General features: G+C 59.6%; 1 protein-coding gene across 1 annotated transcript in view; it reads left to right on the top strand.

Annotated features, from left to right (window-relative positions):
* The first annotated feature begins 1,368 nt into the window (after positions 1 to 1,368).
* Positions 1,369 to 15,909, top strand: part of LOC119100339 (dystrophin) — a 41,006-nt gene continuing 26,465 nt past the window's right edge. The window contains exons 1-9 of the mRNA XM_037223442.1: positions 1,369 to 1,390; positions 2,727 to 2,794; positions 3,146 to 3,298; positions 6,975 to 6,995; positions 7,277 to 7,450; positions 7,902 to 8,045; positions 8,545 to 8,625; positions 9,370 to 9,483; positions 10,302 to 10,454. Of these exons, the coding sequence (XP_037079337.1) occupies positions 1,369 to 1,390; positions 2,727 to 2,794; positions 3,146 to 3,298; positions 6,975 to 6,995; positions 7,277 to 7,450; positions 7,902 to 8,045; positions 8,545 to 8,625; positions 9,370 to 9,483; positions 10,302 to 10,454 (930 nt within the window). The remainder of the gene's footprint in view (positions 1,391 to 2,726; positions 2,795 to 3,145; positions 3,299 to 6,974; positions 6,996 to 7,276; positions 7,451 to 7,901; positions 8,046 to 8,544; positions 8,626 to 9,369; positions 9,484 to 10,301; positions 10,455 to 15,909) is intronic.

Below are 15,909 nucleotides of genomic sequence, written 5' to 3' on the forward strand. Positions count from 1 at the left end.
AGCCGGTGGCGAGGGCGACGCGCCGGCGCTGACCGCCCAGCTGGAGCAGAGTGACGTGAGTGTCGAGCAGGCCGGCGCGGGGTAGGCCGCCGACGCTGGCACAGGTCGGTCTCCGCGCCTCGCCCAGTCAGCAGCGCGACCTGTCATTGTGCTGCAAGACAGCACAACAGTTGCAGTGCTGCCTGTATTGTACTATACAGTACAGACAATGGAGTACAGTACATTACAGTACACTACAGTACAGTACACCACAGTACAGTACAGTACACTACAGTACAGTACAGTACACTACGGTACAGTACGTACAATACAGTGCAGTACAATACAGTACAGAACAGTATACAGAGTAGAACAGTACAGTACATTACAGCACAGCACAGTACGGTACAGTACAGTACAGTACAGTACAGTACAGCACAGTACAGTACAGTACAGGACAGGACAGGACAGGACAGGACAGGACAGGACAGGACAGGACAGGACAGGACAGGACAGGACAGGACAGGACAGGACAGGACAGGACAGGACAGGCAGGGCAGGGCAGGCAGGGCAGGGCGGGCAGGCAGGGCAGGGCAGGGCAGGGCAGGGCAGGGCAGGACAGGACAGGACAGGGCAGGCAGGGCAGGGCAGGGCAGGGCAGGCAGGACAGGACAGGCAGTGCGGTGCAGTGCAGTGCAGTGCAGTGCAGTGCAGCATGCAGTGCATGCAGTGCAGTGCAGCAGTGCAGTGCAGTGCAGTGCAGTGCAGCGCAGTGCAGTGCTGACGGACGGTGCACCGTGGAGCTGATGCACCATGGACTAGTCTCCAATCGTCTGTTTTGCGAGTCGGGTTTAGCACCGACCACCGCTCGGGGTCACCTCTCGTGCACCCGTGTGCCGGCTGGCGTGCCGTGTGACCCCGCGTGGGTGCTGCGAGAGTCGGAGTGTAGCGCTGCGCCCCGCCGCCGGCCAGGGTCTGCTGCGGGACATCTGCACGCTGCGGCCCACCCTGGAGAGCGTGTGCCGCACGGGCGAGCGGCTGCGCGGCTCGGCCGAGCCGGCGCTCCGCCAGCAGCTGACCGACCGCGGCCGCCGGCTCACCGACTGCCTGGAGGAGGCCGACCGGCGCGCCAAGCAGCGCGGCCAGCGCATCCAGCAGGCCCTGGACGCCAGCCGCCAGGTGAGTCGGCAGTCCCGGCTGACCGGCCGCTGGCAGGTGGGGGGTGCGGCTCTGGCAAGGGCCTGCAGTAAACCTCGCAATTGCAGTCATGCGCTTTGTGCTCTGATGTCGGCAAACGGGACGCAGTGCTCTGCTGGTTCTGGCGTGAGCGCACAGAGACCAGTAGGTGGGGAAGGGGGAGGGGGAGGGAACACTTGGATGCGGGGAAAGATGAGACAGGAGACAGACAGAGGTGTCGGCACGAAATACTGGACGCGGTGACAGCGTGAAGGGTGCCAGCTGGGCCTGGCGATGGGGCGGACCGCCTGTGCCATTGGCCGCCGAGGAGCCGTCACCAGCCGCCGTCTGCGCCGGCCAGGTGGAGGAGGAGGAGCGGCAGCTGGCCGAACTGGTGACGGAGGTGGAACAGCAGCTGCCGTCGGACGCGGCCGTCACCACGCTCGGCCAGCTGCACGACCGGCAGCAGCTGCTGGCCAAGCTGGCGGCGCGGCTGCAGGAGGGAGAACCTCGCCACCAACTGCTGATTCGGCACGGTCAGTAACGGTGCCAAGGGTGTGGGGCCCGGCGGCCCGGCGCTCTCGCCGAGCGCGGGCGATGAATGGGACAGGAGGCGCGCTGTGTCATGTAATGTGTGCGTTATTGCCTCGCGCGCTGTACAGTATGTGTCATTACAGGTGGTGTACGCTGTGATTGCTGCTGGTCTTTGACAGTAATGAAGCGTGTTTTGCGTGCTATCGGCTATCACGCTGCTGACCTCATAGAGGTCGTATTCAAAGGTGACCACACGTTGAGAGCTGCTCGTAGCTGTTGTGAGCAGTGGCAGTGTGTGGGCGCTCGCCCCGATCGCCGCCGGTGCGTTGTCCGCCTGTGTCCCCCAACGGACCGAGGGCGGTCCGTCGCTGCCGCGCCCCCCGTCTGCCGCCCCTGTGTCGACCGCTGTGACCCGGTGCGTGCCAGGCGGCGGCGGGCCGTCAGGAGGCGCCCGCCAGCTGTGGCCGCTGGCAGCAGCTGACCGCCACGCTGGCGGCGCGCGCCGACGCCTGCCAACAAGCCGTCGCCAACTATGACCAATTTAAGAGTGAGTGGGCTGGTCGCCAGCGGCGTCTGGCGGCCCTTATTCTATGGATGTTGTGATTAGCTGTTCCCGTCTCACGCACTGGTGATATACTTAGCGGTCGCTGTGATTGATAGTGTACTGAAGCGTTCTGGAACGCTAGATGTGTTTGTTTTTTGCACGTTCTCTCTCGGTGTGTCGGTTATCGTCTCAGCTGCCGCGCCTCCTGGCGAAGAATGATAGCAATACGAAAATCACGTTGCTTGCTCGTGCATGGTACACTGGAGTGAATGCGATGACCGTTGAACTCCAGCAAGTTAGGCCTAAAGCGATTGGCTGCTGCGGTCCACGGTTCGAACCTGCGATGATCCGTCCGGCGACCCGCCATTTCTGCTTTGAGTAGCTCCTGTTGGCCTGCCTGCCGCACCGCGTCCGTTACCGCCCGCCGCCTGACCGGAGTAGTTGCGCGCGTCGCCGTCGGATGGCAGCACTGCATGCGACGCGTCTGCCGCAGAGCTGACGTTCGCCGAGAACAGCTGGCTGGACCGACTGGAGAAGAAGCTGGCGCGCTCGCCGCAGCAGGCGGCTGACGCCGAGGAGATCAGCGCCGAGCTGGACGTAAGGCCCGCCCGCCCGCGCGCCCCGTCCCCGGGGCCGACGGCGACCGTCTCTGACAGGGGTCACTGGTCTCACGGCCGGTGGCGACGCTCGCGCCGTGCCGGCTGAGCGAACTGTGCGGTCTGGAGTATGGAGCGCCCTGTCGCCCATCGCTGAGGGCGCCGGACGCTGGTGCTCACTGCGGCGGGTCGGCACGAACACGCCGCGAGACGGTCGGGCGGGCCGGCGGCTGCCCTCCGGGCGCCGGCGTGCCGTGTCGGCGTCGGCCCGCCGTCCAGTGTGTGCGTGAGTGTGACGGCGGCGCCGCTGCGACAGGAGCTGGAGGCGTACATCCACAACCACCCGGCCGAGCGGATCCCCCAGCTGCGGGCGCTGGCCGAGCAGCTGGTGAGCGCCGGCGTGCTCTGCGACGAGGTGCGCGCGGACCGCGACCACATCGTGGACCGGTGGCGACGCTACAGCGACACGGTCAGTGACCGCCGCCGCCGCATGGGGCTCACTGCCGCTTCAGTCGCCTGTGACTAACCCGGCTCGCGGCCTGCGCTGTAGGGCCAGCTTGGGCTTCGTTTGGCACTGGGCCGCTGGTGGGACGGCTAATGCGTTTGAAAGTGGCTCACAGAAGCGCGTTTTGGTTTAGCTTTGTGCATTTTTGCGAGACATATGCCGTGGCGCTTAGTCCTGGTTAGGCTCGACACGCGCGTCCAAACCACGTACACGCATGCTGCCACGCGCATGCTCCCCAACGCGCGCTACCGCTCAGGTGCCCACACTCGGCTGTGTTCGGCTGCCGGCTCCGAGCCCTCTGAACGAGTCCGCTGGCAGGCAGTTGCAGTTCGAAGGGACACGTCCCTGCCGAATTTCCCCGTTAACATTTTGAAATGAACGAGTCCGCTGGCAGGCAGTTGCAGTTCGAAGGGACACGTCCCTGCCGAATTTCCCCGTTAACATTTTGAAATTTTCGAGGGCAATGTCCTGCTAAAGGGAAGGGGACCATTCGTCCCATGTTTGGTGTCGGCGGAATCCGACACAACTAAGTGCTTGACGTACCTCCCGTTTCGCCCTTCCACAACAGTCGTGTCAGCTTCAGACCTGGATGCGGCTCAGTTCGTGCTGGTGACCACACAAGTCTGTAGGTGTCGTGTGGTATACACGATTTAAAGATACCATGTGCCAACAAGATGCACCTTCGTCTGCACATTCCGACCAAGCATTGATGACAACGTTCCAACAGTTCAATGAAATGACGAACCCTCAAATCCCATGGACTGCATGTATCATCGAAGTTGCATTTTTTTTTTAGATAAACATGGATCGTGGACGCACTTGAATCCTATTGACTCCATGCTAAAACTGGTTTCATATTGTGCAGCACATCTTTCCCCATGCTTAAAATTTTATGGTTTGATATTTTTGACGCCATATTTTACCCTGCAGAAGATGGTGCCGTGGGAGCGATAATACTGCCACTGTCAGAATATCATGCCTGGCTGAAGCTGTCACAGACGCATCGCACTGCGCACGCCCCACCACACTTGCACAGGCCCTGGCCTGCTACTAACACTCGACTGATGAAGGCAGGAGATATCTGTTAGTTCTCTAAGCCGGCATTTCTTTCTCTTGTACATGGTGCATTCCGTAGAGTCGATTAACCAGCTTATTTCTCCGCGTTCTCGCGGACCGTAGTGTCGCGCTAGCTCTCTGCTGCTCTTCTCTATCGCCTTCCTACACTCCTCTCCGTTTCAGCTCCGATCTCCTGTTCCCCTCCAGCTTGCCCGCCTGTCCCCTCATCCCGTGTTGCTCCAGCCTTCTTCCTCGCGAGCCGTTCTCCCTCCCTGGCACCGTCTGGCCACTACAGCCCTGCTGTCCTGATCCCCCAACCCCCGTGCCGTCCACCCGGCGCCGTCTCCGCGCCTCCGCTCTGTCTGTCGGCCTCCGCGCGGCCGGCGGCGGGGCTCTGGCCGCGCCCGGCTGAGCGGCGTCGCCGCTTCTGGCGTGTCGACAGGCGGCCGAGCGGCGCACGGCGCTGGCCGCCGACCTGGGCGCCGCCCAGCGGCACGAGCTGCAGCTCTCGGAGACGCTGGACTGGCTGGCGGGCACGCGCCGCCTGCTGGCCGCCTGCCCGGCCGGCCCGCTGCCGGACGACCAGGCCGAGGTACCGGCGCGCCCGGCACCCTCCCTCACGCGCGCACACACGCCCACGGTCACCGTCGCCGCCCGGACACGCTTCGGGGGCCCCTGTGGGTGTGGGTGTGCGTGTGTGTCCCCTGGTTGGGCGTTTGTGTGGACATAGACATTTCGCTTTAAATAAGCAGCTTGTTAGTGGATGCTGAGGCTTTTGTTGTCGCTGTTGGTTGCTTGATGGTGTATGGGCTTAATCAAGAGATCTATGTACATATGGTGGAATGTTAGTTTTAAGGCAGCACCTTTTAAGAAACGTACATTTTCATGCAAAAGAAAGCCTTCCATTAAGTGTGATATGACCGATTTGGTACGATTATTTGCGCTTCCGGTGAAGTTATGTTGTTTGGAACTAATTTTGTACGATATTTTGTTTTTGCTTCGTGAGATAATTTTTTGTTGGCTGTCGTGTGCTGTTCAAAAGCATGGCTGCTACGGATATTTTTAGACAGCATGCTGTCACACGATCGCCGTCCTTGTTGAAGACCAAGCTGTTCAGACCCACGCTGCTCATCGACCATTCATTGGAAGTCTGGGGAGTGAATGGCCTGCCACATCGATTTTGGGTGTTGAGAGGATGACATGTGCTTAAATATGTCTTCAACGATGGAGCTGTGGAGAACGGTTACCAAACCCCTAGAACGGACGTCTTTCAGCGGGAAAATGATAAAATTGTGACAATTTCAGTGAAAGATAATGTACCAGCCCTGCAGCTGTCATGATGTACCCCATCCCATGTCCTTTCCACACGCTGAATATTTCCACGGTTTTCGCCTTCACTGTGAAATCCAAGGCTTCGTATTGCAAATCTAGGGACAGCGCTTTTCGGCTCGGTCAGGTCGAGAAAGAAGTGCAAGGGACGGGGCGCTGGACCTCCACCGAGTGGTGTACGAAACCTTGTACTGGTCTATCCAGTGACCTAATATATCCAGGGTTTATCCAGTGGCCTACTTGCGTTAGTTCAAACAATATGGACACAGCAACGAACTGTTTGCGCCTGGGTTTGAGATAGTCTCTCGCGAAAAAGGACACTGTCTGCGAGGACCCAGCCCCCCCAAAAACTAGGCGCAAACATTTTGCTGCCCTGTACAAATTGTTTGAACTCACGCAATTTGGACAGTGCCCTTCTTAGGGCTGGCTCAAGAACTGGTTAGTCCGCCTACATGCTGTCCAAAGTAATGTGTTCAGTTTCGTCTCACCATGTTTCTTTTGGGACGCAGCCTGGTTTTAAGTTCTAAGCATCCTGGTTGTCGTTCTTTGGAGTTGGGGCGGTGATTTGGCGGGGATCGAAACCCGAGTGCTGTGTGTCCCCAGGATATGCATACCTTGCCCCGCATCTGGTCTTCCCCACCTACCTGTGTGCCTTGCTCAGCTCACTGTGGCACCTCCTGGTGTACTGAGTCTTACTCAGTCACCTCTTCCTTTACCTGACATGAATCCCACTGGGGCACCTGCCATGTGTTCGGAATGTTTCCGCTGAGGTATGGGTACCTCCTCCTGCGTATCCCGTGGGCCAGCTGTGGTACCTTCCATCATTGTCCTGTTGTCCATGCTCCGTTCATGTCCTTTTTATCATTTGAGGCGTTCTTTTTGCCCGTTAGAGGTCAGAGTGCGTGATGCTTTACTACCCTCTGCTTCACCTGGCGTGGACCCGCTGTGGTGCCACTCTGTTCTGGTCTTGAGCGTGCTTTGTCGCCTCCGACCGTGCTCTCCGTGGTCCGACCGCTGTAGGTCTCCCGCACTGCACCTGGGTCTAACTCGCTGCCGCACCTGCTGACCCGCAATCGATCGCGACCCGCTGCGGGTGGGTGCTCCCACCGCGTGCTGTCCGCCGCTGTACCGGGCCGTGGCACCGCCGCAGGAGCTGTCGGCCGACTTCAGCACGGCCGAGCGGCTGCGCCAGCTGGCCGAGCAGGCGCAGCAGTACCTGGCCGACGGCCGCGCCCCGGCCGCCCCCCGCCTCCAGGACCAGGTGGACGTGCTCCAGGTATGGCGGCAGCGCACCGCCCCCCCGCCCCCGGCGCTGGAGCTCCCCTGTTGACCCGTGTCACTTCCCATCTGGGAATGCTGCGTAGCGACTCTGTCACTGTCGCTAAACTGTGCATCAAAGCTAGTTATACCTATAGGAAGGCGCGCGTGATTCCAGTCGTGATTTGGCTTCAGTGGTGTCTACACGATCCCCACGTGTCGGGGTGCTGAGCGTGTGGGCGCGGGCGTGAGACTGAGGGTGAGGCGCGCCGGTGACGCGGGGACGCCGGTGCTCCGCAGGACACGTACGCCGAGGTGCGCGGCGAGTACGCGCGCTGCCAGCGACCCGAGGACCTGGAGCCGCGACTGACCGCGGTGGCGGAGCGACTGGCTGGCGTCGAGCGTGAGGCGGCCGACGCCGAGCAGGACACGGCCGAGCCGGAGCGGATTCAGCAGCAGATGGACCGCTGCCTGGTGAGGGCTGACGCCGATGGACGCCGGTGCTGGGAACTGCCGCTCAGTTGCCGCCGAACCGGAGCGGAGGGCGCAAAAGGACCTCAGATGTCGGCGCGCCCTAAAACGCCAATCATCATCAGAACTGGAGCGGATGTAGCGGACAGGCGTAGGATGTAGGACGTAGCGGGCGGATATAGGATGCAAGATGTAGCGGACCGGTGTAGGATGTAGGATTAGGCAGACGGATCGGTTTATCGGCCCCCCCTAAGATGTCACATAAGCGTTCTGATACAGACACGGGTGTCATGGTCGGTGTGATCTCGCCTTGTCTTCACCTTGGAACCTGTGGGTAGTTTTGCACCGATGTGGACTGCAGCGGCAGGGGCGCGACCAGCGCGTGCGGCGGCGTTGTTTGGTGACGGGCCGTCCCCGCACCGTTCCCGGCTGAGCGGTGTGACTGTACCGGCAGCACCTGTACCAGCTGCTGAGCGAGCTGAAGCCTGAGGTGGAGTACGTGATCCGTACCGGTCGCAAGGCCGTGGAAGACGCCGCCTGGGACCAGCCTGAGCAGCTCACCGCCAGGCTGGACCGGCTCAAGGCCCTGTACAACCAGGTACGGCCGCCGGCCGAGCGAGGGGGCGTGGGCGCGGCCGACCGACGGCTCCCGCCCAGTGGTAACGGCCCGCGGGGCAGGGGGACGGTGGCTGAGGGAGAGGTCACGGTCAGCTCCGTCCCTCTCCGACGTGTTTCGATGAAATGTCAACGCGCCCCGGCCTGTGTGGTGCCGTTGAGTGAAATGGATGTTGCGTTGGCGTGAGTCTATCAGGCGCGTTGTCTGATGACGCCCTTCCCGGCGGCAGCTCGGGTGCCGTATCCCGGAGGCCAAGTCGGGCCTGGAGTGGCGGCTGCGCGCGGCGCAGCGGCTGCCGCCGCTCGAGCAGTGGCTGACCGAGGCGGCCGACGAGCTGGCGGCCTGCGAGGCGCGCGGCGAGCGCTGCCGCTGGCCCGAGGAGGCGGCCACCTGCCGCCGGCTGGCCGAGGAGGCGACGCGCCGACAGGCGGCGCTGGCCGCGCTCGGGCCGCCTGACGCGGCGGCGCCGGACGGCTCGGAGCTGCGTCGCCGCCTGGACCGCGTGCGCGCCGACTGGAGGAGCCTGCAGGGCAGGCTGGCCAGCCGCACCCGACACGTGCAGGTGAGCCAGCGTCGCCCCCACCTCCTGCTGCTCACAGCCGGGCTACTCGTGTCACCCGCCGTCGCCCCCCCCCCCCGCCTTACCGCTGCTGCTCACAGCGGGCTACCTGTTTCAGCCGCCATTACCCCCCCCCCCCCTCCTTCGCCTGCCGCTCGCAGCTGGGCTGCCTGTATCAGTCGTTGTCACCCCCCCCTCCCCCCTCCGCCCTCCTCCGCCTGCCGTTCGCAGCCTGGGCTGCTTGTGTCAGCTACCGCCACCCCCCTCCCCCCTTCCCGCCCCCCCCCTTCCGTCTGCTTCGGCCTCACAGTATGAAGGTGACAACGGAATGGACATCGCCTCCGAAGCCGAGTGTTGTCTGGCGCACGTTTGGATTAGTGGATATCGCCTTTCTGGCGTGTTTGCCCTTGTTTTCTTGTGTGTGGTGATTAATGGACATTGCCTTTATTTTCGCGAGATTCGACGGCCTAATGAGTATGCTATTGGCATGCCATTAATCTGGGCTAAGCTCATTATCGTATTTGGGATGATCGTTGTGTACAAATCGCACTGCGATTAATTTGGTTATTTGCACTTCCCTAACCTCGGTCTTGAATTTGAGTGCCGGCTTGCCGCGTGCCGCCGTAACCCGCCGAGTAGGTGTCGTTTCACCTTGACCGCTCGTGGTGTGACTCTCGTAGGAGACGGTGCTCAGTGTAACCTGTCATGATGCCCACATGACATGTTGAAATTAACTGTCCTTTTCAGGAGAAAAAAGCTGAGAGTGAAGCCCAACTGTCCGATTTCGAGGCTGATTTGAACGACTTAGAAAAATGGTTACAACATGCCGACAAGGACACCGAAAGTGATGAGAAAGTTGAGGTACGAAGCTCGTTTTACGCTCGTGACGTTCCAAGGAATTGGCATTCGCTTCAGGCGTCAGCAAACATTTACTTTGCTTTTACGTTGCTCTCTGTCGCTTAAGTCCACATTCGGGCCCAGAGGTTTGGACTTGCTTGTAGATGCCTGGAGTTATGGGCGGAGAACCTTTGTTACATTCACCTATGAGACTGCAACCGAATCTGGTGGTCGTCAAGTACTTTTCTCGCCGTCGGTGCACGCATCGGGGATAGTTGAATTATGCAAATGGATTTAGTTGCACAACTTAACGTTGTAGGAAGTGACTAGACACCTTAAACATTTAGAGAGCCGCGACTCGTAGAAGCGTTATATCCCTGTCTCAAGAGGTGCTGACGTGCCATACACTAGCTCAGGCTCAGGCTCGGGCTCATGGGCCAGAAGATTTGTTTGTGGGACGGCGAATGGATTTATTATACACGAGCCAAATAGATGACGTTATTGGACACTGGTGGATTTGCAGTACGGAAGATTTCATACGTAAACATTCCGTTCCGCCCCGTTTGTCCACACTAGACGGATGCGTTTTGCAACCACGGATGTATGAAGTGGTGTGTACACACTGTGCTACCGTTATATTTTGTGGCAGGTATTTTCGTTGACAAACGTCAGTCCACTCAGCTCCGATCGCTGCCGTGCTGTCAATCCTTGTGTCAATTTACTGTCTCTTAGAGTGCCGTCGCGACCTGTGGCGTGACCTGTGCCTTGACCTGTGCCATGACGTGTGCGTTGACCTGTGCGGTGACCTGTGCCGTGACCTGTGTGCCGTCTGCCGGTCTCAGGAGCTGGAGCGCCAGCTGCCGGAGCGTCAGTCTCAGCTGGCGGCGGCGCGCCAGACGGCCGCCCAGCTGGCGCTGACGCAGTGCGAGCAGAGCGTCTCCTCCATGATGTCCGAGCTGAACGCCCGCTGGCTGCAGGTGCACGACAAGGTGCAGGTAGGTCCCGGCCCGGTCCGGCCCGGCGCGGCGCGCGGGCCTGCGCCGCCGCTGAAGTGGTCCGGCCATGGGACGTCGTGGTGGGACCCATCATACGCTGCCGCGCCACACACAGAGTGAAACGCGTCCACAAGAACGCACCTGATCCATACCGGCAGTCATGGCACGGACCAATGCACTGCCATGCCCATCTCGCAGTTAACTTCGCGGTTAGTAATCAGCCCAGATCTGGCAGCTGTGCGGAAGCCGTGGCGAAATCTGCCAGACACGACTTGCGCCAGCTGCGCGATTCCTGCCGGTTACGCTCAGTGTGGGTGTGGACGGGAAACACGGGCATTGACTCTTGCGGGGATTGGCCTTGTTCCTATGCGGCTGTTGCAGTCGGAGTTCATGTGAAACTGTATCAGGGTGCTGTGGTATCGCGAAGGAGATCCGACCGAACAGAGTTAGGTGCACTGAAGCGATTACTTGGTGTAACCGTTGACGGCTTGTAGTGTTTTTAGCGGCTCAGTCTTGAGATCCAAATCGGAGGGACGTTGCGTTAGATGTAACACCAGTAACAGGAACACACCCTGAATGCAAACTGTAAAGTTTTTGCCAGAGACAGCCTCGTGTTGCTTTTTGTGGATCGGGTTTGGTTTTGGTATCGGTCTGGATGTAAGTAAACTGATAGTTACTTTGCCCAGAATTACTTGGAAAAGGTGATCCATTCCTTGCAATGTACCATTATTACGTAAATCAGAGCCACATCTGATTGCGGGCACCTGAACCTTCTGAGACCAGAGCTCACAACAAACAGGGGCGAGTTGTTTGGGTCTGACCCCCACTACCCGAGTGGTCCTGCTAATGAGAACCCTTCAGTCTCGGCCTAGGACGTACTGTCATGGAGGCATCAACAATACGTGTGCAGGCCACAACACGCGATATTATTCACGTGATATAAGCATAGCAACAAGACAACAAAAATAAGGTTGTGAACAAAGGCATCAGAATAACAGTCGGGTTGTTAGTCTGATGGATTGCCGATAACGGACGTTATCCGGACATTAAATGGTGCGCAGCCTCCGCCTTCACAAGAGGTTTTCCGTTCTAGAGACACGGCAAGGACGGTTCGGACTTTGAGACTTTGCCGGCGCTCACTGGCAAGCCAATGTTGTGTTGACTTTGGGCTCAGCTGGTGCGGGGTCATGAGGGCCGCCTTGGAGAGAGTTCGGCCTCACTTGTCATGCTCCGACATCATGATGCAGGCCGGGCTTTTGCAGATGCTGCCGACCGCCCTTCACGGGTGACCTGTAAACTGGCTCTGTTATTAGCGTTGCGGGTTGTTACTGTACCGGACCATGATATAGCACAGGGTGTTATTAGGCTTTTTAAGTGACAAGCTCATATCCCTGCTGTTGTTTTTTCGCCCTAACTCATACGACCAAAAAACTAAATCGATGATAAATTGCCGAGCAAACAGGTACTAATGTTACCCATAAATATAATCGCCCGTTTTACATTCTTGGTGCGCAATAGCAAAAGCTTCAGAATGACAGTTCTGGAAGAGACAATATTGTGATAATTTATTGGTTGTACCTGCCCCAGAACATGCTTCACACCGCCCCAACGTCTACCGCTACGGCGAAACTACCTTTGGAGACAGAACACGCTCTTTCTCATCTCTCTCTCTCTTCGGACCCGCTCCATAACATGTTTTTCTCTGGGACCTGCCCCAGAACACGCTCTCTCGTCGGACCCGCTCCATAACATGCTTTTCTTGGGACCCGCCCCAGAACACCTCTCCTCTCGGACCCCCGCTCCATACATGCTTTTTCTTTGGGACTCGCCCCAGGACTTGCTTTGCTTGGACATGCATTTGGGATAGCCGCGAAAAGAGGGCGGTCAAAATCGCAAACACTTTCTGAAAATGGAACGTTCTTCAAAATTTCAAACATTCTGGTATGGTTCTGGAAAAATAGGCCAAAAAGGGTCGAGGGATAGGCTGAGGCATAGATCCGCATGCGTGGGGCAGTGTTAAGAATTCAAAACTTGGCTGGTGACATCATTTAACTACAAATGTTAACAGACCCAATTGGAAGTGAAGGTGACGAATGGCACAACACCGAGATTACACCAACGCGCCGCTTGTCGACATCATGCAGCTGCCACATCATGGTGGCTCAGTACTAAAACAGCTCCAAAAATCATGACAACCACCACGTCCTGCGTTCGCCACTTTGGTCAAGGAATAATATAGTATTATTAAGAACCAATTAAAAAGTGACCTCGCGGCGGCATGATCTGATAAATTTAGCGAAGTGGCATATGTATCGCATTCGTGACATGCTTTTGGTTACATCAGCGATCGAAATGTCATTCAGATCTATAAAAGGGAGTAAACAATGCTCGACTCCTCTCGGTAGAGCAGGCTGCTGAATATGGCTAATCATCACATGACTTGTTTGCATAAGTGTTTTCGATGTGTGGTTCATTGTTATGATTGAGAGACAAACAGTCCATGCCATTGCGCCGGCGCGGTCCGTTGTTGTATTTGCCCTGAAGTTGACGTGTCTCTGGGAGCACCGCTGAAATGTCCGGGGCTGCCGTCACGCCCTGCTTTCCGGCCGGTGACGTCAGCGGGGGCTGGTGTCATCAGCAGCCCCGCACCGGGACCAGCCGGCTCTGGGCTTTGTGATCAGCGTCGGCTCCGGGCTTGTCGTGGAGCGTGTGGCTGGGCGGCTCTTGGTCTGCGGTCTGTGGCGTCGCCCGCGGGAGGGCGGCCTGGTGCGGGCTTGGTGCTTCCTTGTGTGCTGTCGGCTGGTCGGGCAGTCTGGTGGTCGCTGGAGTAGCGACCTACTCGGCTTCATGTTGCATCCACAGAGGCTTCTGGTTATGCTCGGCAGAGAAAAGGTGCTTTGAACATGCAGCCTGCGCACCAATGCTGCACTGTTCTTCCGACGCCGCTGTCACGAATGTCTTATCATTTTCACACTAGTAAAACATAAGATGAGATGTCGAAGGTTGCGAAGCAGAAGGAGATCGTCCTTTTTGAAGTAACTTAATTATTTGATTAATTATTGGTTTCACCGACCTGAACACCGTTCCACTGTGACACTCTGGATGTGTCGCCAGGAATCATAATCCGGATAGACATATCTAGTGCAATGCGATGCGATGTTCATTTAAGGAAGGGTTCTTTCGAATCCTTTTCTTCGCTCTCCTAGCCCTTAAAGCTCGCAGCTTCGCTCCCCCGCTCGCTCCCCTCCCCCCCCACCTCTTCCCTTCCCCCGCGGGCTCTCCACCGGCCCCTTGTAGCCTCGTTCTCAGCCTCTTGCCCGGCCTTCGCGCCCAGTCGCGGCCCGCTGCCCGCGCGTGATTACTTTTATAATTCGTGTACGTGACCGCCCATGCCCGATGCGTCCTTGGCCGTCCGGTGCGGTGATTTACGCCTCGCGGGCCCGGTGAGGTCGGCGTAATTGGACGGCAGCCGGGGCGGCGTCCGCGGCCGGCGGCAGTGTGCCGGCTGCAGGGGCCGCCCTTCCGCCGTCTGCGACTGGCCCTGCCGTGCTCTGACTCACGGCCGCCGCTGGACAGTGCAGCGTCGTGCAGCGGCCGCGGCCGGCCGACGCGCGGCAGCGGCGCGCGCGCCACGCGGACGGCTGCTAATTGAGCGTCGCGACGCTGACGCGGCCACCGGCGCGCCCCGCCCCGTCCCGGCCTGCGAGCAGCGGGCGCCGCGGACGGCAGACGCCGCCAGTGTCGCGCCAGTGTCGAGGGGACGCCGCCCGGCCGCGGCGTCGGCGCGACGCCCGGAGCGGTGAACGCTCCGCCCCGCCTCCTCCGAGTGTGCAGCAGTGACGGGCCGGCGTCCTCGTGAGGTCAGCGGACAGCCGGGCCGTGGCGCGCCCGGTCGGCCTTGGTCGGACCTTTTGAGTGGCCGGTGCGCCCGCCCCGGGCCGGGCCGGGCCGGCCGGCCGAAGCCGGCGGACGGCGGTGTCGGCGCTGCGGTCGTCGTTGGGCCGGGAGGGTGCCGCTGCCTGCCTGGCCCGCTGTGCCTGCTGATTGTCCGCTGATTCGACCCGCTCCCGCTTGGCCTGCACACTCGCCGCTGTCGCCGTGCGCCCTGTACAGCTCCCGCACCATGTAGGGCGGCGTGCGCGGCCCGTGCGGCCGCCCGCCGGTCCCGGTCCCCGTCGGTGGCCGGCTGCCGGCGCTCGTCGGCCGCTGACAGAGTGTGGGTGCGGGGCGGGCTCGGTAAACAAGCCGCTGCGCTGCGGTGACGGCCTCGCCGCTCTTCCTCCGCTTGCCTTGTCGCTGCATGTCGCCGATGATCGCTCGCGATGTGTCGGGCTGCGCTGTCGGACCCGGTCAGGGCGGCGCGGTCACACTGCCGTGGCTGAGCGCTCGTCGAGGCGAGCCCTGGTCGGTCCAATGGGACCGGTTTGTCCTGGCTTGATGTGCGTTTTAAGTGAGCCAAGTACCTCATTCATGTGCCTGGGACGCACGCATCGCCCCCCCCCCCCCCCCCCGAGGCCAGACTCGGGTGTAGGGTGAGCGCAACCGGTGATTGCGGCGCGAAACGCCGAATAGGTCACACTCAGCGAAGTTTGCTGACATGGAAGAAGTTTTCCCTCTCTTGTGTTTCGTTGGGGGGGGGGGGGCGGGGGCGGGAGGGCATTATGTGCTGTATCATAATCACAGGGCAAGAAGAGACTAGGAGATCACTAAAACAGAAACTATAAATCAAAGTCTGTGTTGGAGAGGACGCAAAGTTTCCGCCTGTGACCGTCTTTAGCGTGTGTCTTATCCCAGCCGGCTAGTTCCGGGCACTTCCTCGCAAAGTTGTGGCCGAATCGGCGGTGCTGTGCACAAAACCGAACTCAATCCGCACGCGGTAATCGTCACGGTCTGCATTTCTTCTCCGCAGCGCCCGGATGCAAATGGATGACATGTGACTGCGGTTGGGCTGCACGTGGGAGAGGCGTCGTCGGTGTGCACCGTGCAAAACACATAACGGCCGCTGCAGGTCACACGGTCGCCCCGCTCGGACCGATGTTTTTATTCGCACTGAACAAACAGCGATTGTAGGTTGATTTATGGGGTTGGGGCTCAGCAGTGACGCTGATTGACGCTGCACGTGATGAGGTGCCCAATGCGACTGGAGACCGAGCCGCACGAGCTCAACAGGATCAGACGGCTCTGTCGGCTGCAGGTCGAACTGAGACACCCCGCCCCCCCGGGCTAGCGTGGAGAGTGGTTGTTGCCAGGCGCCTTACTTCACACAGAACAGCTTCGGGGAACACTCAGTGATCTTATCCGTGTTTACGGCGTCATTAGCGCCGTGGAGGTCATTTCAGCACTCCGCTACTATAAACCCATCCAGCCCTTTGGAGCACACGGGTCGGCCGGTCCGTGTCCACGTTGCAGAATGCCACAGCTGTCCGGTGTGTGCCAACACGGGGGACCAGGGCGC

The sequence above is a fragment of the Pollicipes pollicipes genome, unplaced genomic scaffold, assembly GCF_011947565.3.
Source record: "Pollicipes pollicipes isolate AB1234 unplaced genomic scaffold, Ppol_2.1 Scaffold_4881;HRSCAF=5763_pilon_pilon_pilon, whole genome shotgun sequence".
In the NCBI taxonomy this organism is placed as follows: Eukaryota; Metazoa; Arthropoda; class Thecostraca; order Pollicipedomorpha; family Pollicipedidae; genus Pollicipes; species Pollicipes pollicipes.